Source organism: Geotrypetes seraphini, chromosome 3 (genome assembly GCF_902459505.1).
Source record: "Geotrypetes seraphini chromosome 3, aGeoSer1.1, whole genome shotgun sequence".
Taxonomy (NCBI): domain Eukaryota; kingdom Metazoa; phylum Chordata; class Amphibia; order Gymnophiona; family Dermophiidae; genus Geotrypetes; species Geotrypetes seraphini.
The window spans coordinates 339896748-339921699 of NC_047086.1; the positions used below are offsets into that span (position 1 = coordinate 339896748).

General features: G+C 44.0%; 1 protein-coding gene across 5 annotated transcripts in view; it reads right to left on the bottom strand.

Annotated features, from left to right (window-relative positions):
• The window catches only part of VPS54 (VPS54 subunit of GARP complex), a 285872-nt gene that overhangs the window by 148429 nt on the left and 112491 nt on the right, over window positions 1–24952 (bottom strand). For all 5 annotated transcript variants that reach the window (XM_033938671.1, XM_033938667.1, XM_033938668.1 and 2 more), the window contains exons 10-13: window positions 18508–18615; window positions 13209–13264; window positions 11754–11850; window positions 9132–9469 (exon numbers count right to left, since the gene is read on the bottom strand). In XM_033938671.1, coding sequence (XP_033794562.1) covers window positions 9132–9469; window positions 11754–11850; window positions 13209–13264; window positions 18508–18615 — 599 coding nt within the window. The remainder of the gene's footprint in view (window positions 1–9131; window positions 9470–11753; window positions 11851–13208; window positions 13265–18507; window positions 18616–24952) is intronic.

The window sequence follows — 24952 nt, forward strand, 5'->3', positions numbered from 1 at the left end:
CGCACCTCCGCGGAGACCCCCGAGGACGTTTGGGCTTCCGGGACCGGTGCTTCGCCCGGGGCCGACCCGAGGGCGAGGACCCGCGGGAGGACCTCGACGAGGAGGAGGAGGAAATCCTGCGAACCCGGCGCACCTTGTCCCGAGGTTGCACACTCTGCCCAGGCTGGTCCACTGCCGGGGTCGAGGTCGGGGTCGGGGTCGAGGCCGGGACCACCACCGGAGCTGAGGTCGGAGCCGAGGTCAAAGCTACGGTCGAGGACGACTGCAGGTGGGCCATGGCACAGGACAGCTCCGAGGCAATAAGCGCTCGGAGCATGTCCTGAAAGACCGGTATAGCCATCATAGATGGCATGTCCGAAGACGGCGGGTGCTCTCTCGAGGGCGACCTCGGCGAGGAGTATTCCCGTGGAGCACCCGACTTCGACGCCCGGGGCGGGGCTGAGGACGACCCCCCCCGCCCCCGTCGAGGAGCCCAAGGATGGCATCTTCGAAGACCCTGAAGTAGAAGAAGGAAGTGAGGACTTACCCACAGTGGACTTCGGGGTCGAGGACGCAGGCTTCGACGAAGAAGGTCTCCGCGGCGAGGTCGAGGGAGTCGAGGCCGAGGTCTAAGCCGGGGCCGAGGCCGACGTCGAGGCCTTCCCCGCCGCAGGGTCAACACTAAGGAGCTCCGCCATGCGGGCGCGCCGACGGCAGAGCGCTCGAGGCTGAAAAGTCGAGCACCGAGTGCAGGAATCAGTCGGGTGATCCGCACCCAGGCAAACAAGGCACCACCGGTGCGGATCGGTGATGGAAAGCAGCCGATCACACCGGGTACACTTTTTAAAGCCCATCAAAGGATGGGACATGAACACGAAACACGGCCGGAAACAAGCGAGGTCCCGCGGTCGCGGCTACCGGGAGCCCCCGGAGCCGGAACGAAAAACTTTTTTTTTCCCGATGATTTCGAACACACGAACGAACAAAAAGCACAGTTACTTACCGTAACAGGTGTTATCCAGGGACAGCAGGCAGATATTCTTGACTGATGGGTGACGGCACCGACGGAGCCCCGGTACGGACAATTTTAGAGTGATTGCACTCTAAGAACTTGGAAAGTTCTGGTAGGCCGCACCGCGCACGCGCGAGTGCCTTCCCGCCCGACAGAGGCGCGCGGTCCCCAGTTAGGATAAGCCAGCTAAGAAGCCAACCCGGGGAGGTGGGTGGGACGCAAGAATATCTGCCTGCTGTCCCTGGATAACACCTGTTACGGTAAGTAACTGTGCTTTATCCCAGGACAAGCAGGCAGCATATTCTTGACTGATGGGTGACCTCCAAGCTAACAAAAGAGGGATGGTGGGAAGGTTGGCCATTAGGAAAACAAATTTTGCAAAACAGATTGGCCGAAGTGTCCATCCCGTCTGGAAAAAGCGTCCAGACAATAATGAGATGTAAAAGTATGAACTGAGGACCAAGTAGCAGCCTTGCAGATTTCCTCAATAGGAGTGGAACGGAGGAAAGCTACAGATGCTGCCATGGCTCGGACTCTATGGGCCGTGACAGAACCTTCCAGTGTCAGTCCGGTCTGAGCATAACAGAATGAAATGCACGCTGCCAGCCAATTAGACAACGTACGTTTAGAAACAGGATGTCCCAATTTATTCGGATCAAAGGACAGAAATAGTTGGGGAGATGATCTGTGGGGCTTAGTACAGTCTAAATAGTAAGCCAGAGCCCGCTTACAGTCCAAAGAATGCAGAGCCTGTTCCCCTGAATGAGAGTGAGGTTTCGGAAAGAAGACAGGCAGAACAATGGATTGGTTGAGATGGAATTCAGAGACAACCTTAGGGAGAAACTTTGGATGTGTACGCAGAACCACCTTGTCATGATGGAAGACTGTAAAAGGTGGATCCGCAACTAGTGCATGTAGCTCACTGACCCTCCTGGCAGAGGTAAGAGCAATAAGGAAAAGTACCTTCCAAGTGAGGAACTTGAAAGAAGCGGTAGCCAAGGGTTCAAATGGAGGTTTCATTAAAGCGGAAAGAACTACATTGAGATCCCAGATAACAGGAGGGGCTTTAAGAGGTGGTTTCACATTAAAAAGACCCCGCATGAACCTGGATACCAAGGGATGAGCTGAGAGGAGTTTTCCATGGACTGGCTCATGAAAAGCTGCTATAGCACTGAGATGGACTCTGATTGAAGTGGACTTGAGGCCAGAGTCTGACAAAGAAAGAAGATAATCCAACAAGGTCTCCACTGCAAGGGAAGTGGGATTATAATGATGAAGAAGACACCAGGAAGAAAACCGTGTCCACTTCTGATGGTAACATTGCAGAGTGGCCAGTTTCCTGGAGGCATCCAGAATTGAACGAACAGGCTGAGACAAGAGCGTATCATGAGAAGTCAGCCCGAGAGATACCAAGCTGTCAGGTGCAGAGACTGTAGGTTGGGATGTAGAAGGGTTTCCTGATGCTGAGTAAGCAGAGAAGGATACAGAGGCAGAAGAAAAGGTTCCCTGGAACTGAGTTGAAGTAGAAGGGAGAACCAATGTTGCCTGGGCCACCTTGGAGCAATCAGAATCATGGTTGCTCGATCCCTCTTGAGCTTGAACAAGGTTCGTAACATGAGAGGCAGAGGAGGGAAAGCATACAGAAACAGATTGGACCAGTCGAGGAGAAATGCATCCGCTGTCAGAGGGTGAGGAGAGTAGAGTCTGGAGCAGAATAGGGGCAGCTGGTGATTGTGAGGAGCTGCAAAGAGGTCTATCTGAGGAGTGCCCCATTGAGCGAAGATGGATTGTAGAGTTACAGGATCGAGTGTCCACTCGTGAGGCTGGAGAATTCTGCTGAGCTTGTCCGCTAAGGAATTCTTCTCTCCCTGAATGTAAATAGCTTTCAGGAATAGATGGTGATTTATGGCCCAAGTCCAGATTTTCTGGGCTTCCTGGCATAAGGGGCGGGAGCCCGTCCCACCCTGTTTGTTGATGTAGTACATCGCAACTTGATTGTCTGTGCACAACAGGACAACTTGAGGAAAGAGAAGATGCTGGAAGGCCTTGAGGGCATAAAACATCGCTCTGAGTTCCAGGAAATTGATGTGATGTTTCTTTTCCTGGGCTGTCCAAAGGCCTTGAGTTTGAAACTCGTTCAAATGAGCTCCCCATGCATAAGGGGAGGCATCGGTGGTGATGACTAGTTGATGAGGAGGTTGATGGAACAGAAGACCTCTGGATAGATTCGAGGATACCAACCACCATTGTAGAGACTGACGAAGAGATGACGTCACAGATATGTGACGTGAGCAAGGATCCGTCGCTTGGGACCACTGGGTAGCTAGGGTCCATTGAGGGGTGCGCAGGTGAAGACGTGCGAGGGGTGTGACATGAACTGTGGAGGCCATGTGACCCAAGAGAATCATCATTTGCTTTGCTGAGATGGAACGCTGTGGAAGCACCTGCTGACATAGAGATTGAAGCGTTTGAAGACGGTTGGACGGCAGGAACGCTCTCATGAGGACTGTGTCCAAGACAGCTCCTATGAATTGAAGCCTCTGAGTGGGGATGAGATGAGATTTGGGTAGATTGATCTCGAACCCCAGAAGTTGAAGAAACCTGATGGTTTGGTTGGTGGCCAGGAGAACAGTCTGAGATGTATTGGCCTTGATTAACCAGTCGTCCAGGTAAGGAAAGACCTGAAGGTGGTGAGATCGTAGAAAGGCAGCCACCACAATCAGACATTTGGTGAATACTCTCGGAGAGGAGGCAAGACCGAAGGGTAGCACCTTGTATTGGTAATGACAGCGATTGATCATGAAGCGTAGGTATTGTCTGGAGGCCAGATTGACCGGTATATGAGTGTATGCTTCTTTGAGATCGAGGGAACATAGCCAGTCGCCTTGATTGAGAAGAGGATAAAGAGTGGCCAGAGAAAGCATTTTGAACTTTTCTTTGACCAAACATTTGTTGAGATCGCAGAGATCTAGAATGGGTCTGAGATCTCCTGTCTTTTTGGGGACTAAAAAGTAACGGGAGTAGAATCCCTGTCCCTGTTGATCTAGAGGAACCTCCTCTATGGCGTTCAAAAGGAGAAGGGATTGAACCTCCTGGAGAAGAAGGAAAGACTGAGTGTGCGAAGCAGACTCTTTTGGTTGACTTGGAGGAGGTAGAGTCTGAAAGTTGAGAGAGTAGCCGTGGTGGATGATGTTCAGGACCCACTGATCTGACGTGATAAGTTCCCAACGGCTTATGAAATAAGAAAGGCGTCCTCCTATAGGTTGTGGAAGTTGGGTAGAAGGAAGAAGACTGGCTATGTTCTGGAGAACCAAGTCAAAAGGGTTGGGTAGACTTTTGTGCAGGTGTAGGTTTTACCTGCTGCTGTTGCTGAGGTTGTCTAGCAGCTGGTCGCTGTTGCCTCTGACGTCTAGGCTGTTGTGCAGTTTGAGGCAGAGGACGAGCCACAAATCTACGTTGGTAGGTTGATTGTGGACGAAAGGGCCTGGTAGGTGGAGGCTTCTTAGTTTTAAGAAGTGTGTCCCATCTGGTCTCATGAGCCGATAATTTCTGAGTAGTGGAGTCCATGGAATCTCCAAACAGCTCATCCCCTAAGCAAGGTGCATTGGCTAGCCTATCCTGGTGATTAACGTCCAGTTCTGAAACACGAAGCCAGGCTAGCCTTCGCATGGCCACTGACATGGCTGTGGCTCTGGAAGTCAGCTCGAAAGTATCATAAATGGATCTTACCATGAATTTTCGGAGCTGTAAAAGAGATGAACAAGTGTGGTGAAAAGCAGACTTTTTCCGATCAGGAAGATATTTCTCAAAAGCAGTGAGATTTTGTATCAGCTGCTTAAGATAGAAAGAGAAATGGAATGCATAATTTCCTGATCGATTTGCCAACATAGCATTTTGGTATAGTCTTTTACCAAACTTGTCCATAGATTTGCCCTCTCTGCCAGGAGGGACTGAGGCATATACACTAGCCCCTTTGGACTTTTTTAAAGTGGACTCAACTAAAAGGGACTCATGAGGTAGTTGGGGCTTGTCAAACCCAGGGATAGGAATGACCTTATACAAGGAATCCAATTTTCTAGGAGCTCCAGGTATAGTTAAAGGAGATTCCAGATTCTTATAAAATGTCTCTCTCAAAATATCATGGAGAGGTAACTTAAGGTATTCCTTTGGAGGCTGGTCAAAGTCCAAGGCATCTAGGAAAGCTTTGGATTTCTTTGACTCAGCCTCCAAAGGAATGGAGAGAGAGTCACACATTTCCTTCAAAAATGAAGAAAAGGAAGACACTTCTGGTCTAGAGGAGGCTACTAAAGCAGACGGGTCCTCATCACCAGAAGAGCATTCTCCCTCCGAAAGAATAGGATCCTCCGAATCGCCCCATAAGTCAGGGTCTCGAACCTGAAAACTCCGGTCTCGAGACTCTGGAGTGGAAGGTTCTAAATGCCGGGACTTGCGAAGAGACTTCCCTGACCTGCCTGATTCGGTACCGGGAGATGTCATTGTACGCACCGGAGCCGAAGTCTGTACAGCTTGATGGTGAGCTCTCGGCTCCGGTGCCAGAATCGGCATGGAGACCGAGGAAACCGACTGTACCGGTACCGATAAAGTGGACGTCGATAAAATAGGACGGTCCAGAAGCAAGATGGCCGCGGTGCAGTGAGGACGCTCACTATCGGTTCTCCTGCTTAATTAATTTCCTCGTTGAAAGTCGGGTTATTTTTCTTAGCTCGGCATGCCGAAAAGAAGGGGAAGAGCGGCTGTCACAGCCCGGCAGGCTGAACTTACCCCGGGAAGACAGGAGACGATCCTGAGCTTCTTTTCTTCTTCACCCTGGGGCGAACCGGCTGAGCCGAGGCAGAGGGAAGTCTCGGCCATCGGGAGTGATATTTCACTTAGCCCTGCAGGACCCGAGCCTCCCCAACAGCCGCGAGACCAGGGAACTACGGCGGCTCTGAAGGGACAGGAAGGATCCACCCCGAGAGAGCTGGAGGGCTTACCGGTTTCCCTGCTAGCTCAGGCAGAGATTTCAGCGTTGGAGAAGGCAAAGTTGGCATCAGAGGTTGGGGGACAAATTCCATCAGTCCCCCCACTGGTAAGGCCAACTGAGTTCACTTTGGAATCTATTTGGACTGCTTTAGACTCTCTATACAAACTATGTGCAGGAACTCTTCCTTTGGTAAATGCACACAATGTAAGGATTGACTCTATGCAGGAGGAAATAAAATCTCAGGGGGAAAAGATGGACTGCCTGGATCAACGGGTCCAAGGCATTCAATTAACACAGACTACTTTAATGAAGGACAAATTGCTATTAATAAGGAAAGTAGAAAATTTGGAAAATTATACTAAAATGTTGAATTTAAGATTACTTAACTTTCCTAAAACTTTAGCAATGATGCCTAAAGATTTATTTTATAAATTTCTGAAAGAGATATTTAAATACCCCGAGAATGGTTTTCCTCCATTACACAAAGTTTATTACCTTCCAATTTCAAAGAAGGCTTCTAAAACTGAGGCTTCAACTAATTTGAGTCCTATGGATGTTACGAAAATCTTGGAAACCTCAGAGGACGAAGTCATCTCATATTCTACACTTCTGGTGACATTTGTTTTTCAGCAAGATAAAGAGGCACTTCTTAGGTTATTTTTTAGGCTTAAAGAGGTGACCTTTATGGACTCTAAGATTTCTATGTTTCCGGATGTATCTAAATTAACTCAATCCCGAAGGAAAGAATTCCTGGAAATGAGACAAAGTGTATTGTCTTTGGGGGCTAAGTTTCAACTTAGATATCCCTGCAAATGTTTGATCTTGTTGGATCAACATTCATATATTTTTTTTTATCCCCCCCAACTACGATTTTTTCTTGAGGCTAAAGGGGTAACGCTGTCCAGTGCTTCCACAGTGGAATAAGGTCCAGATTTTATTTGTTTGAAGAAGTAACACTGCATTTTTTTTTTGTATGATATTATAATTTCTGTAATAATATAAGGCCCTACCAATGTGAATTGCTTCTCCCATAATGTGGACTTTTTTTTTGAGAGATGATTGATACTGTAATGGAAGTTGTTTAGTTCTCTTCTTTTCCTTTTCTTTTTAATTAATATGTTTAATCTCTCTTTCCTATATACATACTGTATGAATGTATATTTATAAAATTAAATAAATAATAAAATAGGACGGTCCACCATCGGTACCGGTGGCTCAGACCGGACTGGTACCGGTAAAGTCGGTGCTAGGACTGAAGGCAGGAGGTGCTGTAACTGTTCTTTGAGTTGCGCCTTCAGAACAGCAGCTATACGCTCCTCAAGGGAAGGCACCGGTACCGTCTTTTTCTTTAATGGTACCTGCGGTGCCGCTCTACGCTCCGAGGATGAGGATTCCGATGTAGAGGGGCTCACCTCTATTGGAGCGGAGCGCTTCCGTGGGCGCCTCGAGGTCGGCAGGATTGGGCTCGCTGCCATCGAGACCGGAGGACGCTCCAACGGGGAAGGCTTCTTAGCCGGCTTACCTGGAGTCGACACCGCCGCGGTATCGCGTGGTGTCGATGATGTGGGTGCCGACTGCGCCGGTGCCGATGTCGGTGCCGGTGTAGAATCAGACATTTCGGCACCAAACAATAATTTTTGTTGAATCTCTCGATTTTTAAGAGTTCTCTTTTTCAAAGTTGCACAGCGGGTGCAGGTTGACGCTCGATGGTCGGGACCAAGACACTGGAGACACCAATTATGAGGATCAGTCAGTGAAATTGGTCGTGCACACCGCTGGCACTTTTTGAAGCCGGGTTGAGGGGGCATGAATGTGAAAACGGCTTCAGCCAAATCGAAGGCCGAGGCCTCGATGGTGGCTAAAGGCCCCGCCGGGGCAAAACCGAAAAGAAAGAAAAAACAAAATGTTTTTTTTTTTTTTTTTTAAAAAGAAAATAAAGAAAAAAGGGAAGGAAATATTTCCTCAAAAAGTTTTCGCGAGCGGGAAGTTTACAAAAAAATTCTCTCACAACGGCCGTTGAGAGAGACGCGTCTTCTTAGCTCCGCGGAAACTAAGAAACTGGGGACCGCGCGCCTCTGTCGGGCGGGAAGGCACTCGCGCGTGCGCAGTGCGGCCTACCAGAACTTTCCAAGTTCTTAGAGTGCAATCACTCTAAAATTGTCCGTACCGGGGCTCCGTCGGTGCCGTCACCCATCAGTCAAGAATATCTGCCTGCTTGTCCTGGGATAAACAATAAATCAAGCACAGCGACCGAGAAAACAAACCCAGCCGCGGTGTCAGAAGGCAAAAGGCACGGAGCACAAATTCCACAGGGCTTCTGGCTCCGCAGAAAAAACTGAACTGAGGACCACGAGGTGAGGATGCGCCCTCTAATGGGCAGGAAGGCATGCACATGCGTGGTGCAGCATAGCAAGCTTGAAACTTCAATCAAGTTTGCTTGAAAAACTGTCCGCGCTGGGGTTCCGTAGATGACGTCACCCACATGTGAGAATATGCTGCCTGCTTGTCCTGGGATAAGATCTTATCTGATGTTATTTTCTATATTTCTCCTCCATTTTACATCAAGGCAAGATGAAGTCTCGAGGAGCAGAAGCAATGCCTAGCTATTGCTACTTTACCGGTGCAGAAATTTAAAATTACACTAGCTGAGTGGTTACTCCTCTTTGACCGGTATGAGAGGAGCAAAAGAGAGCTGCAGGTCAGTTGGCATCATCAAGCATTTCAACACCAGTAAAGCAGGAACAATTAGACAACTTTCCTGCCCCTGAAGACCTTGGCTTACTCTGGGAAAGTGAGAGCACAGGAATAAGATGGGAGATCAAATATATTCAGGTGGGAGGCCAATTTGGTTTAGGAGGCCATGACATGCAAAAAAAAAAATAAAAAAGCAGCTAATCTCAGTTTTCACATGCACAAAGCAGCCGCTGGAATACACATACAAATGTCAAACTGTACACAAGTGCCTATTAAATACAGTGAGATTACATAGTAAGCGCTACCACATCTTCCAGATTTTTGACAAATAAGAATGTGGTACTCCTTCTAGAGTTGTAATGAAAGAAATTAGTGTAAAATCGTGTATAACGTGCGCGTTATATGCGTGAAAATACGGTACTTGTTTCAGCAGTGATATGTTTTAGATTATTTATCACTCACGTTATTTCTACCCCTCCTGGTGTGGCAGAGGAAGATGTGTGCTCTTTGCTTGAAGAAGAGTCAGTAGTGCATTCTGGTTCTGATATGGAGTCACTGCCACAAGGCTCACTACTGGGAGAGGTGTTTCTCTGAGCAGTGCTGTCAGCAGCTACAGCAGAAAGCTCACACTTGAATGCATCACTTATGAACATGCCTTCATGTGTCAAGTAAGCCACTTCTGTGTCCACATCACTTTCTCTCCCAGGATTCTTCTGGACTGAACATCTCTCAGGCTCCCTGATCTTTTGGTTCTTGTCCAAGACCAAAAGAACAATGCCACGAACAAGACTTAACGTTGCCTAAGAAACATATATACTTAGGTGTTAAAAAAAGGAAGGCACCTTATGCACCCAATGCACTTTATATTTATTGAAATTGAATTAAAAAATATATTTATAAAAATGTTGCACAGCACATGTCACTTTACCAAGACCAATGATGAATGTACCACCCCAGTAAGGGCATGAAAACCTATTTAAGTAGTGCCTTGGGTATTTGAGGTCTGGTAATTCAATATAACTTGATATGAATGTGTTCTCTGGTTCATATTAACTACAGGGGATAGCCTGGGCTTGCCACCAACAATTAGTGCATGGCCCCTGCACTTAGGGCCGGATTCTATAAGCAGCGTCCCAATTGTAGGCGGCAGTAGACATTCTACTGCTGTCTAACCAGCCAATCAGGACATAGGCATTTGTCGCAGTTGAGGGAGATGTGTCAGGACACGTAAGCTTGCCCAAGGCTGGGCGTGGTTTTGCCTGGAAGTGGCTTTGGGTGAGCTTAAACAGCCCTAGGCATCTCCCTAGGGCTGCAACAGACTCCTGAAATGTAGGCCAGCAAAATGGGGGATGGGGGGCTTCTCTGCCGCTCACTTGATTGCAGCAGGGGGATTCCCTTGCCAAAAAGAGCTGATGGCAATGTGATTTTCTAACCAGCTCTTGCAACACGGGTGCCCGTTAGAGAATCGAGGCGCTTAGGCAGGGATAGGCGTCTGTCTGTCAGAGCAGACGCGATTCTGTATAAGATGCCAGTCTGTAATTCTCAGCCACTTCTTAGGTGGCTGCTGAGACCGGCGTCCTATACAGAATTTCCCACTTACTGCACATTAATTTCTGTAACACAAAAATGTAACACACATTGGTAAACAAGCCCCTAAATATCCAGCAAAAGCTTTTTCCTGAAATGGAAAAACCTCAAAAAGTTCATGCTTCAAATAAATATTTCATTAAAACAGTTTTGCCTCTGGAGCATGCTAGCAGAGAGATTAATTTTAAACAAATACTTTCATTTTTTAAGTTAACAAATACGGTTTCAGTATCCACCCGTTTTGATATACTAGCTTTATTCAAGTGATACATATCACCATCAACCTCTTTGTTGACTTATTTCTGTGTTGAAATCAAATGCCATGAGCTCACAGCCTGTAATTTTTTTTAGTATATATGAACTTCAGATTTACTTGCATAAGCTTGCCTGCTGAAGAGACCTTACGATGCCCTGTAAGCTTGCATGTCAATACCTACCCTGTTTACGGTAGTCTACATTTCTATTCTTTTAAAATCTGATTTAAGAACACTCAAAATTCCTAGCAGAACTTTTCTGACTAAAGCAAAAATGGTGTAAGAAAATAACCCTAGTTCAGCCAAACCTTTGGCTAGTTACTAGTAAAATTGATACAAAGCCAGGATACTCGTTAAAAAGGGGGAAGAAATGTCTGGAAGCAATTAAAAGGGGCATAAATCTGGGAGATGGCAGTATGATAGCTCGCAAGAGCAGGAATCCTGCCTTAGGGAAGAGGTGAGGCACTATAGCAATTAAGTATGTAGCTCTCTGCTAAGGATGGTTATTTCACTCTCCTGCTGACTGGGCAGAATTCTCATGTGGTCAGGCTGCAGGGTAAGAATGTGGAGTAGGAGAAAAATCAGGAACTCAAAAGGGTTAGGCCAAGACAGGGTGTGAGAGGGAGTGAAACACATATAGGTAAGTTCTTTATATTATGCATTGTCCAGGTACAAGAGTCTAAGTAATAAACTTTAGCATGCACATTAAAGCCTTCTTGTGCCCACTAAAAATGTGAGCTACACTGGAAGCAGAGCTGACCCCATCACTGAACAACTATTTTTCACACAAGACCCTGCTTTTCGGCTCTAAAGGCCCCTTTCACAAAGCTGCAGTAGCGAGTACCGGTGTGGCAAATGTGACATAGCTCATAGGAATTAAACGGACTGTATAATGTTTGCTGCGCAAGAATCGCTACAATGGCTTTATAAAAGAGACCCTAAATGACTTATGCATGTGAGGCCATAATAATAAAGGCAAAACTGGTGTCACTCACAAAATACAGATTATCAACACATAAAAGAATATCAGACAAAGACAAGAGACACAGAGAGAAATCAGGATGGCAAATAGCTGAATCCTGGTCCTTATCTGCAATCTGTTATTATGTTACTAAAACAAAAGAAAAAAATTTGTATGCCAAGATAGTTAACAATCTTGCAGGACTTCAAGTCTTGTATCTTTCTCTATAAAAATATACTCAGCCTGTACAAGTAAACCTAAAAAATAATAATTAAACCTTACCTTAACTCGTTGAAGAAATATGGTAAACTTGGAAAAAATATTCTGGAGTAGATCAAGCCACTGAGGGAAATTCATCATTCGCATTTGGTCTGCAAGTCTGGGGGGAAAAAAGAAATTTGAAAAACACCAATTATTTTTATCATCATCATTAGTAAAGAAGAATGCAGAACTCAAAACAAAAGAAAAACACAGAGCATTAAAGCAAATACCATGTTTTTTGCTCCATGTGTCGCACCTGACTCTAAGACGCACCCTAGATTTAGAGGAGAAAAACAAGAAAAAAAGCATTCTGAACCAAGTTCTCCCTGCCAGGTTCTGCACCCAACCCCACATGCCTTGCCAGGCTCTGTACCCTGTCCCCCCTCTGGTGGTCTAGTAGTAGGCCGGGACAGGGCAGGCCTAGTGACCTAGTGACAGGCAGGCCCAGTGGCCTAATGACAGGCAGGCAGGCCTAGTGGCCTAGTGGCTGGCAGGCAGGCCTAGTGGCCTAGTGGCTGGCAGGCAGGCCTAGTGGCTGGCAGGCAGGCCTAGTGGCCTAGTGGCCTAGTGACAGGCAGGGCCCTCCACCCTCCAGTAGCGCCCCCACACACACCGAGGGAAGTAGGCAGGCAGGCAGCCCCCCCCCCCCATTCATGGAGTGGTACAGGACAAGGCAGTGTGCGAAAAGCTTGCGCCTGCCTTTTGGGCCAATCTGAACTGCTTAGCTCAACCGGAATGAAGAGCAGGACCGCCAGACCAACTAAAATAAAGTACGGGGCGGGGGGGGGCCCTGCCTTAGCTAGTTTGGGAAGGGCAGGACCGCCAGAGGATCTAAATAAGGTTAATTGGGGGGGGGGAGAGAATATTCGCTCCATAGGACACACCCTTTTTTCCAGCCATTTTTGGGGGGGAGAAAAAAGTGCATCTTATGGAGTGAAAAATACGGTAGTCATACAGAGCATTCTAAAAAAACACATTTTAAAAAATTCAATAAAATGAAAAGACAGACTAAGAAACTTAAGTGTGCAAAGAAAGAGGAACTGGAGTGATCAAGAAAGCTGTAATAAGAAATAAAATGTATCCTTTCCTTTAAAGGGTGCATAAATCCATGAATCACCAAATAATCCAGGTGTGGTCATTTTCTCTACCTACAGTATCACAGATCTTTTATGTAATATACACACATAGGCATTCCTGGAGGCAGCACATAGGTGGAGTGAGAAAGGACTGACATTTAAGAGAGCATTTTATAAAACAAACATTTGCACAGTGTTACTGGTATGCATATGCACAGAATTACACCTGCTCCTGGAGTAATATAATAAAGGTATACAAGTAATGGTTGACTCTGGTTCTTCTTGCAAACAAAAGTCTGATACATGAACATTTGCCAAAATCAAACTTTGATCTGAGCCTCCAAAAACAATTTTAATAGAATAATTAGCTTTCATAAATCTATGTTGGAAAAATACTTACTTAACTATTACTTCAGGATCTATTTCTTCTATTTGGGTTATAGTATTCACCACACACTGCAAAAATTTGAACACAAAATATATAATTTTATTCATCTATTTTCAAACTTAAGTGTTTAAGTCTTGGTGCAATTTCAAAATTAGAACCCCCCCCAGCAGTAGAAAACCTGGGATAGAGCTCAAAAATATGGCAACTATGGCAAAATATCAAACTATAATATAAAACTAAACCACCACCTGTTTGAAACTAATATCAACAACTGATTCAACTCTAACCCGACAGGGAAGTTTCCTGCTGTACTGTCAAGCACTCTCTTATATGAGGCACTCTTACTTTACTTTAAAATCCAAGAGATTTACTGAGCATTTAAGTACATTTATGGAAAGTATAAATGAGTTACGTGGATCTCTCTTTTCTGTGCTATTATTCTTATCAAGTGCTTTGATAGAAGGAATATTCCACGCAAATAAAGTATAAAGTTTACGAGTGTAAAGTTACATGCATGAAATCTGTACACACATAATTTTATCTGAAGTAGAGGTTTTTTGGGGAGGGAGGGGGCCTCAGGGAGGGATTACATTTATGTGCATACTTTTGAAGATACATGTTTATGTACTGTGTTTGCTAGCCCATGTATGTATTGTAACACAGAGAACTTGAAATGTGCTAATAAGCAGGTCCATTCCAATCCAATCTTTGGTTTTATATACCAATTCATCCCTACTTGAGGGCTCGACTCGGTTAACAAAATATAAAGGAGTTGGACAGAGATCTCAATGAAAGCACATATATTCCTTGGGATAATTTTCAAAACAAGTATTCAAACAACTGTTTTTTGGTTTATTTTTAATTCACCTGTACAGTGAAAATCATGTAAATATTGTTTACACATGCAGTTATAAATTTGCCTCATAAAAGATTATACAGTATACTGGAAGGTCCAGTAACACATTAATTCTTGGATGAGGGAGACTACGTTCCATTCATAAAGTACAGCTTTGTACGTAGAAATTATAAGAACATAAGAACTGACATACTGGGATAGATCGAAGGTCCATCAAACCCAATATCCTGTTTCCAACAGCGGCCAACCCAGGTCCCAAGTACCTAGCTAGATCCCAAGTAATGAAACACATTTTATGTTGTTTATCCTTAGAATAAGCAGTGGATGTCCCCAAGCCATTTCAATAATGGCCTATGGACTTCCATTTTAGGAATTTATCCAAACATTTTTTAAACCCCACTAAGCTGATTTCACCACATTCTCTGGCAACAAATTACAGAGTTTAATTACACATTGTGTGAAGAAGTATTTTCTCTGGTTTGTTTTAAATCTATTAGCTTCATCGCATGCCCCCTAGTCCTAGTATTTTGGAAAACAGTAAACAAGCAATTCACATCTACTCTTTCCGCTCTACTCAATATTTTATAGACCTATGTCATATCACCCCTGAGCCGTCTCTTCTCCAAGCTGAAGAGCCCTAGCTGCTTTAACCGTTCCTCATAGGGACGTCATCCCATCCCTTTTATCATTTTTTTACCTTCTCTGTACCTTTTCTAATTCTACTATATCTTTTTTGAGATATGGCGACCAGTATTGCACACTGTATTCAAGGTGCGGCCGAATCATAGAGCAATTTAAGGGCATTATAACATTTTTATCTTTGTTTTCCTTTCCTGATAATTCTTTAAATCCTATTTGCTTTCTCAGCAGCTGCCGCACATTGAGCTGAGGGTTTTAACATATCTTCAGGAAAAGGATCTAGGGGTCATTGCTGGGCAGTGACCGCTAACATAGAACTTTGCATCACACAGTTATAGTTTGGTTCCTCTTTCCCACATGCAACACTTTGCACTTGCTCACATTAAATATCATCTGCCATTTTGATACCCAATCTCACAAGGTCTTGCAATTTTTTACAATCCTTTTGTGATTTAACAACTTTGTGTCATCAGCAAATTTAATTACTGTATATACTGAAATATAAGCTGAGATAATGGGGGTCTTGGTTTCTATTTGGATCAGCGCCTGCTACAGGCATCTGCCAGGCCTGCCATAAGACCTGGTGGGTCTAGAAGTGGGCCGAGACAGGAGGGATCCTTCCTACTTCCTGTTCCAGCTGACTGTGACAACTTTTAGCTCCCTCTCGCCTTCAATTCTCTGGTGGTCCAGTGGTGAACCGGAGCAGAAGCGACCTTCTTGCATTTCTGCCTCGTGCAGAACCACCAACTGAATGGCTTCCATGAGCTCTTGTGAGTATATGACGTATCTGATGGAGTCTTTTTTTCTTCGGGAACTGGTTCTATGAATGCCCAAGAGTCATTGTACCGTCATGTGGACCCTGGCCTTTTCTGACTTTCCAGAGGGGGGAGTCGAGGAACAGATCTGGATGAGAACGAGAAAACTCAAATAATGTCCAGGACTCAGTGGTTTGAGGAGATCTGCTTCAATTAATTCCAGAAAGTCAACATTCTCCCACCAATGAAAGGAGACGTGGTAGTCAGACTGGTGTTACTGTGGCTTTTTGGTGGCTGTGCTACCCAGAGGGTTGTTGACGTCTGTAGTTGCCAAATCTTTGTCTGGACCCTTAGAAAGGTCTCTGATAAGAGGAACTGGAGGATAACTGACGGGATCTCTGAGATGAATGAAAAGTGCCTCTACCATCCAAGGTAGAATGCCGAATTCTGCTGCCTCGTAGAGATTTGGAACGGAGATCTGCAATGCTGGCCATGAGGTCATCCAAGCCTTTGCCAAAAAGCATCTGTGCCTTAAAGGGTAATATGCTTAGAGCAGCCTTGGAGGATGAATTGCCCACCCACTGTCTAATCCAGAGCATATGTCGATACCTTGCTCAAGACTCTGATGATGTCATAAAGAACATCTGCCACATAACCACTCCTTCCATAATCATGATGCAACACTGGGAGGTAGAGGGTTGCTGAGGGTCCAACTTCAACTCACATAGCATGTCCGAAACAAAATGTGAAACAGTTGCAGGCTTGGAAAGATGGTGCACTGAGGGATCGTCACCCTGATCGAGAGCAGCCAGAGCCTCCTGACCTCCAGCCCCGGATAGAGACCCTAAATCATCCAAGGACGCAGCTGAGCCTTGAGATAATAAAGGCATGGAAAAGGACTTCCAGTCCTCCTAGTCCTGCTCCAATTGGTTCAATTGCTTGGTTGTTCTGAGGCAGGGAAGCCTTCTTAGGAAGGAACTCTCCCTGTTCCAGTGCTGGCATACTTGCAGACAATGCAGCACTCCTCTGGCCCAAATAGGCTCTCCACAAGAGACTGACAAAAGTCTGAAAAACCCTGAACAAGTTACCCCAAAGACCTCTCCAGGACCTCTGACTAGGGTTGTTGGATCTCTGCTGCCTCCATGTACTTGCGTTTTGCACTCTCATTACATGTGGCTTCTGAGCAGGATCTCTTCCCTGTTGGCTGGGCTTTGGGGGATTTTCCCGCCCTGGAGGATTCTAAGGTGGCTGAACCCGAAGTTCCTGCCCCTTCCTCCGGCGCACTGCAGCACATGAAACACGGCCACTCTTCTGCCGACAAAACTGCGCAAGAAGTTCATGATACAGGGGCAGATTAGCTTGAATAATCCATTACAGGTGACCCCTGGTTAAAATACAGTTTTGAGGCAGATGGAAGCTTTTGAAAAAAAAGATGGTTTAAAATCCAAGATGGCTGCTGCCAATAAAATTGTGCCATTAACAGCCCATGGGTGCTTCCCTGAAACTCAAAAAACTCAGACAAAGTAGTTTTAGAGGTGGGGGAACCAAATCCTAAACCAGAAATCCTTAATTCTACCTTTTTCTGAAAACCCTGATTTTCCACTTAGGGAATAATGGGAGTACTCACTGTGGTGCCTTATCAGCTTGCAGCAGCATGCCTGCAGGTTAAGAATTTCTTCCTTAGAAAACTGCAGGAAAACAAATCCATCACTGAAAATCTTCTGGCTGTCGGTCAAGAGGACTGAAGACTCCAACCCCTGGAAATCCAAGCGATGAATTGGGGGAGGGGGGATTATATGCAGCCAGCTCCCTGATGCCCAAATATTGTTACACAGGGGCACCACAGCCTATATTCAAGCCTCTGATAAATCAGCAGACGAGCAAGCTCCCAGGGAAACGAATCTCGAGCTTTCAATGGCTAACAAAGCAGGCTGACTCCACAAGTACTCCAAGAGATTGGCCTGCAAGCAGTAGCCCACCCTCACAGGTCCGTGTCCTTTCCCTGGCAGAGTAGACCCAATAAGGAAACCTCCGGGCACCAAAGCCACCCAGAAAAGGAGAAATAACAGAAAAATACCTGAAAATAATAAAATGAAGCAGAGCATATCAGAACACTTCTTCTCAATTTGCATGCAGCAGGAACAACTGAAGAGGGAGCTATTCTCCACTAGTGAAGCGAAAGAGTTGAAAGGTATGAACGATATCTTTCTGCCAAATTTTGCGACTAGAGGAGGACAACAGCTTCAGTACAGACTCCTATGTCTTTGCAACAGAAGACATTCTAAAGAGTGGGAAGACAAAAGGGACAACTAGGAAAGAGGGCAAGAAATTGAGTGAGAAAAATGACACACCACAGAGTGATAATGGAAATTAGCAGATTGTTCCAAGACAAGAAACGAAATCTGAGGAACAGAATCATAAGGGAGTGTGTGGCGCAGGGGTTAGAGCACAGGTGTCAAAGTCGGTCCTCGAGGGCCGGAATCCAGTCGGGTTTTCAGGATTTCCCCAATGAATATGCATGAGATCTATGTGCATGCACTGCTTTCAATGCATATTCATTGGGGAAATCCTGAAAACCCGACTGGATTACGGCCCTCGAGGAGGGACTTTGACACCCCTGGGTTAGAGCTACAGCCTCAGTACCCCGAGGCTGAGGATTCAAATCCCTTGCTGCTCCTTGCGACCCTGTGCAAGTCACTTAATCCCCTCATTGCCCTAGGTACACTACATAAGAGTTTGAGCCCAGATAGGAAAATATGATAAAGTACCTGAATTTAAGCCTTTTAGGATATAAGTGGTATATAAATAATAAAATAATAAAAATAAGGAGGCCTAGACACAGAATCCCAAGTTTGAAGGGATACACTCTCCAAAAAAGTAGGAGAACTCTGAAACAAGTAACTATTACGTTACCCGTTTCATCACTACCTTCTAACGCTCCCCTTGTGCTGGAGTTCTCCAAACTCTATCATCACTCAGTACATTAATAAACATATTCAAATTATATCATTTTGGTCTCAAACAGAATAATGAGTGACCACATAAACACCATTTCAATTACCTGTTTAATGATGTTTTTTGCTGTAGCCATCATCTCTTCACCATAGATTTCAAAAAAATTGAGCTTTCTTTGTTTTAATAGGCCAAAGACGAGAGATACTAACCTTTCCTATTAAAGACAAAAAAAAAAGAATTAGCTCCTATGATAGAAAAATGTGTTCTTGTTTCTGAAATTGCACAAAGTCTACACAGTGAGAAATATGGAATTAAGCTCCTAAGTGACTGTCAAAGTAAAATTGCTAATGTTTTTGTACAATAAATATGCAAACCAAGATGATAAGTATACTGTCTATCCTAGATCAAAAAGAGTGCATTATGAGGTTATAAACTCAAATCTATCAAATAGACTGCTGTAACATTTTTTTCTTTTTGAATGAGCTGATAGGTTTTCTGTTAACTATGGCCTTCTTTTACTAAGCTGGGGCACTAAATGTTCTGATGCTCATAGGAATTTTATGAGCATCATAGTAGCGTTGGAGCATTTAGCTCTTCGGGCTACAGTAGAACCTCTACTGCAGCTTAGTAAAGGGAGATTATATTTTTTTGTGAGTAGGATATTATGGCTTTAGAGAGATATTGCTTTAGGGAGATATGGTTTTAGCAGACAAAGGGTGTTATGGTCAGTTATCCACTGTAATATGTATGAATGGAAGGCAAAGTGAAGGAATATACAGTTTTTATTTCAGTTCCTATTTTAACAGAAGATGATATGAAAGTTTTAGGATTGCGTGTTAGATTATTGAGTATGAAAGTTTTACAATTGCGTGTTGGTCAATAAAGACTAAAAAGGTTAGGGCTCTTCAGCTTGGAAAAGAGACAGCTGAGGGTAGATATGATTGAAGTCTACAAAATCCTGAGTGGTGTAGAATGGGTACCAATGGATTGATTTTTTTACTCCATCAAAAATTACAAAGTCTAGGGGACACTCAAAGTTACAGAAATGCATTGCCAGAGGTTGTGGTAAGAGTGGTTAATGTAGCTGGTTTTAAGAAAGGTTTGGACAATTTCCTGGAGGAAACATCCAATCTATAATTGAGACAGACATGGGGGGAGCCACTGCTTGCCCTGGATCAGTAGCATGGTATGTTGCTACTATTTGGAATTTTGCCAGGTACTAGTGAACTGGATTGGCCATCATGAAGACGGGCTATTGGGCTAGCTGAACCATTAGTCTGACCCAGTAAGGCTATTCTTATGTTCTAATCCATTAAAGCAATCGATAACCATTGTTGTTCTATGATTATACAGAAACTTATTGAATCTGTGAAAGATCAGTTATCTAGTATTGTTAATACCTCATTAGGAGAAGGGTATGTACCTGATAGTTTGAAGGTTACTACTATTGTCCCAATTCTCAAAGTTGGAAGGAAGAATTGTGAAAATTTGGACAGCTTTAGACCTATTTCAACATTAACTTTTTGGGGAAAAGTGATTAAAAAGATTGTGTTGCAACAGATGGATGATTTTGTTGAACAAACTGGGGATCTTAGACCACGTTAGTGTGGTTTTAGAAGGGTTGAAATGTTACTTGTGTCAACAACTGATGAGATTTGATCTGGAATTGATGGAGGTGCTAGTTATTGCTTAGTGTCTTTGGATGTAACATCCACATCCGACTCTGTGAATACTGACTTGATGTTGGAAAAATTATTGAATTTGAGTGTAACGATAAAGCTTTTCAATAGTTTCAGTCATTTTTGAACCAGGGTCTGCAACTACATTGGAAACTCTTCTTGCTGCCATACAGAAGATGGATGAGATGGTGGAAAAAACGGCACAGGACATGGAGGTACTCGTAGCAAAAGTAGATACTTTCTCCTTAACTATTGAGAAGGTTAAGCAAGACTGTGAGGAAATGATAGAAAAGAAAACGACTTTATTAAAGGACTCTGTTTCTACCATCATTAAAGATCAGACTATCTCACGGAAGATTGAGCAAATTGAGAACTATAATAGACGTCTCAACCTTAGAGCTCTAAGGTGTCCAAAAATTCAAACAATGTCTTCAAAAAATTTTTGGTAGAAAATTTTAATTTCTCCTTAGAACTAAATTCCACCTTTAAATAAAGTATATTATCTACTGTCTAAAAATTTGGAAACAGGTGACTTGCCTACGAGTCAAATTATTTCTCCTAAAAGGGATTTAAGTGTTTTTTTGTAACATCGCGGTCTATATACAGTCTCTTTCTCTGTAAACCGCTCTAAACTGCTTGTGGTATTGCGGTATACCAAAATAAAGTTGTTATTATTATTATTATTATAACCTTACAGAGATCCTTGACGATTTATTGACCAATATTAAGGAGAACGCTACTCTATTAGTTAATTTTGTTTTCGATCAAGATCTATCCTCAGTAATGAGATTGTACTTTAAAAAAGGTGGTTCTCCTTTTTGCGGTCAGTGTGTATGGATGTACCCGGACGTAACAAAATCTATTCAATTAAGACGCAAAGAGTTCCTTGTAATAAGGGAAGACACTAAGAAATTGGGTGCCTCATTTTTGCTAGCTTACTCTTGTGTCTCATTAAATATTTAGGTTTAAAATATGTTCTTTTTCGTTTTTGGACATTAAGAATTTATCCAGTGGCAGCGGTTAGAAACATAGAATAAAGTACCAAGGGATCAGCGGCTATCATGGGACTCCACCTTACTAACAGCAGCAGATCAGGTACGCAGCCTATGAGTAACATTAGAAAGCCACCTGTCCCTGTCCGCCCACATTTCGCAAGTAGTCTCCGCCTCCTTCTATTACCTCCGCCAACTGAGAAGGATCAAACCCTACATTTCCACACCTGACCTGGCCCAACTCCTTTACACCTATGTCCTCTCCAGGATGGATTACTGCAACTCCCTATTTAATGGAGTAGCCAAAAAAGATCTCAAGCGCCTCCAGCGGGTACAAAATGCAGCAATCCGCCTCCTACACAGCCTCAACTACCACGATCCCATCTCCCCAGCCCTCCGTGAAGAGCACTGGCTTCCGATTAACCAACGCTGCGCATTCAAAGCCCTAGTAATAGCACATAAAAGAATTTACGCCACCACTCCAGCCTACATAGAATCCAAGCTAACCCTGTACACTCCCACCCGTCCCCTTTGCTCGGAAATGGAGAAACACCTATGCATCCCCTCAGGTCTCTCCTGTCAGAAACCACTTGCAAATGCTCCTACAGCCACTTCATCCCCCAACTCTGGAACCAACTCCCCCCGCAACTCAGATCACAGAACTCATTGATGACCTTCCGGAAAGCGGTAAAGACCCTCCTCTTCAACTAAAATGGCAACTGCGATCTACCCCTTAAACTCCCCTGTCCTTCTCCCTTCCATCCTGAACCTCTACTTAAATTACTGTATAGTCCTCTCTTAACCTGTAACTAAATTGCTGTATAATCCCCGTACTTGAACTACTGTATAATCTTTGTACTGTCCAAATAAACACCATTGTGAATGTTTGCTTGTAGGCCATTCTGAGCTACTGGGAGAACAGGATATAAATCGAAATAAATAAATAAAGCTTTTTGTTTAATTCATATTTTACTTCATCTTATTCTCTCTTTAATTTCTAGATGCCCCCCCCCCCCCCAACAATAGATAATTGGGGGTCTATGAGTTATCATTGTTTTTTTTCCCCCTAGGATTTGTTTCAATGTTAAATATGATTCTGTATTTCTTAGTTGTACTTGTAATATATGTATAATTGAATTTAAAAAAAATGAAACTTAGGATGTTTACTCGATAAGACTTTGGGCTCCTTTTACTAAGCTGCGATAGCGGTTTTAGTGCATGCTTAACACGCGCTGAATTGCCGCGCACACTAGACCTTAATGTCAGCATTGAGCTGGTGTTAGTTCTAGCCGTGTAGCATGGGTTTAGCGTGCGCTAAAATCCTGCGTGCGTTAAAAACGCTATCGCAGCTTAGTAAAAGGAGCCCTTTGCCATTTTATTGTGTATGTTTTATTGTACCCTGTGTAGACTTGCAGTATGCTGCAGGTAGTAAATTTTAAAATAAAAATAAATGAATTTAAAAATCAAATCATGTGATTCAGTCCTGTTTTTATTATTTAATATTAGTTAGTAAATTGAAGCCAATGCTTACAGCATCAGACTAAGTTGTTCAAAGCCTTGTCTTGTTTAGATTAGACTTTTGTAATGCAATATATATTGGTTTATTGGAATAAAATTCAGGTTCTTCAGACCCAGGAAAACTCTGACCCCATTTACTCACCCCTGTAATCAAAGGCACACAGCGCAAGAAGATGTACGACAACCTCCTAGCAACGCAAGCAGCGAAACTAGACCACCACCTCTCAAACAAACTGACAACTACGACAGACTACAAAACATTCCGAAGGGAAATTAAAACCCTGCTATTCAGAAAATTTATCAAGGAAAACTAATTCACCCCATTCCCCTATCTTGAAATTTTCCAAGCAAAGTCTCATCCATGCAATTAGGACCCTTTTTGTAACTTTTCCTGGAAATGTCCAGTTATCTTTCTCTGTGATCTGCCTAGAACGGCATAGTTTAAGTGGAATAGAAGTCACTAATGTAATCTAGTTCAGAATGCTGTGGCAAAGATGGTTGATGATACGCATAGATTCCAACATTAGCTCTATTTTAAAAAATTTGCATTTGCTACCTGTCATATTTAGAATTCAGTATAAAGTATTGTGCCTGTTATTTAAGAACATAAGAACATAAGCATTGCCTCTGCTGGGTCAGACCAGGGGTCCATCGTGCCCGGCAGTCCACTCCCGCGGCGGCCCCCCAGGTCCATGACCTGGAAGTGTTCCCTACCTAACCTAAAATATCCATACCCCATTCGCTCAATGTCCTGTAAGGTAACTCTATCTGTACCCTGTAATCCCCTTCGCTTCCAGGAAGTCATCCAGTCCCTTTTTGAACCCCAGAATTGTACTCTGTCTTATCACCTCTCCGGGAAGCGCGTTCCAGGTGTCCACCACCCTCTGAGTGAGCTTATACTATGAAATGCAATCCTACTTTAACAAATGGTAAAGATGTACGCTTCCAAGAGAAATTGCGGATAAATAATGAGAAGAAAATAGTAGTGCCTAATTTAAAACATGCTATTACCATCAATGACGCTTTTTCAATTGCAGGTCCAAAGCTGTGGAATGCTCTCCCACGTACATTGCAGGGCTGCTTAACCTTTCAGCAATTTAAGAAAAAAATTGAAAATGTACTTGTTTAGACAGGCTTTCTTAATTTAAGAGGAAAGACTTTTTGGATGCTAGTGGCAGACAGGGTGGAAAGATGCTGTTTTTTAGTATTGTCAACCATATTTTTCACTCCATAAGACGCACCTGACCATAAGAAGCACCCTAGATTTAGAGGAGGAAAACAAGAAAAAAAACATTCTGAACCAAATTCTCCCTGCCAGGCTCTATAACCTGTCCTCCCTCTGGTGGTCTAGAGGTAGGCCAGGACAGGGCAGGCAGGCCTAGTGGTCTAGTGACAGGCAGGCAGGCCTAGTGGCCAAGTGACAGGCAGGCAGGCCTAGTGGCCAAGTGACAGGCAGGCAGGCCTAGTGGCCAAGTGACAGACAGGCAGGCTGGACTGCTGGAGGAATTAAGGTAGGGGAGGGGTAAGTTAGTATTCGCTCCATAAGATGCATCCTTATTTCCACTCACTTTTGGGGGAGAAAAAGCGAAAAATACGGTAATTTATTATTTATGTAAAACATTTTTGTGCACCGCGATAGGTAGGCAGCTTATAAATTTAAGTAAATAAATAAAAAAAATAATAAATTTCAGATATTTACATTTAGTGGATCTGGACATTAGGAGAGTCATTCTTCAGAGACCAAGGTAGGACAATCTTGTTACAAGCTAGCTCTCTTTGACTTACTATCAACACCAACCTAGCTGGTTATGTTATGGCTTAAATGGGCCTAAATCTTTATTTTTTTTTTTTTTTAAATAAAAGCTTTTATTAAAATAAACACAGCAAACATTACATATACATAGGAGATGCAACAACAAGAAAACAACAAGCAATACACCACACTCCAGAAAACACCCGAAGTGTAGCCAAGAGCAGAGACATGTGCAATCCCCACAGTCCAACAAAAACAACAAAAACCACCCACCAGAACGCAGCCAATACCCCCCTCCCCCTCCCCCCAGGGACAAAACACCATACCTACAGCACCCAAAAGGTTGAGAATCATCCGATTTTATACGCAAGCAAAAAGTGGAAGAGAAAGATGATTATAGGGTCCCCCTAATCCCAGTCTTTCCAGTCCAGCCCCAAGCTCAACTCAGAATCCCCCTCCACCCCTGCCACAAACCCCCACAGAAGCCCGAAATCTACGCCAAATGTGAGCATAGCCATGGAGTTTGCCATGCCGTAGGGCCGTTAAATGGTAAAGAAGCTGCCAATTAAGCAAGCGTTGTTCCACCATGTCCCATGTGGGAGGGTGCGG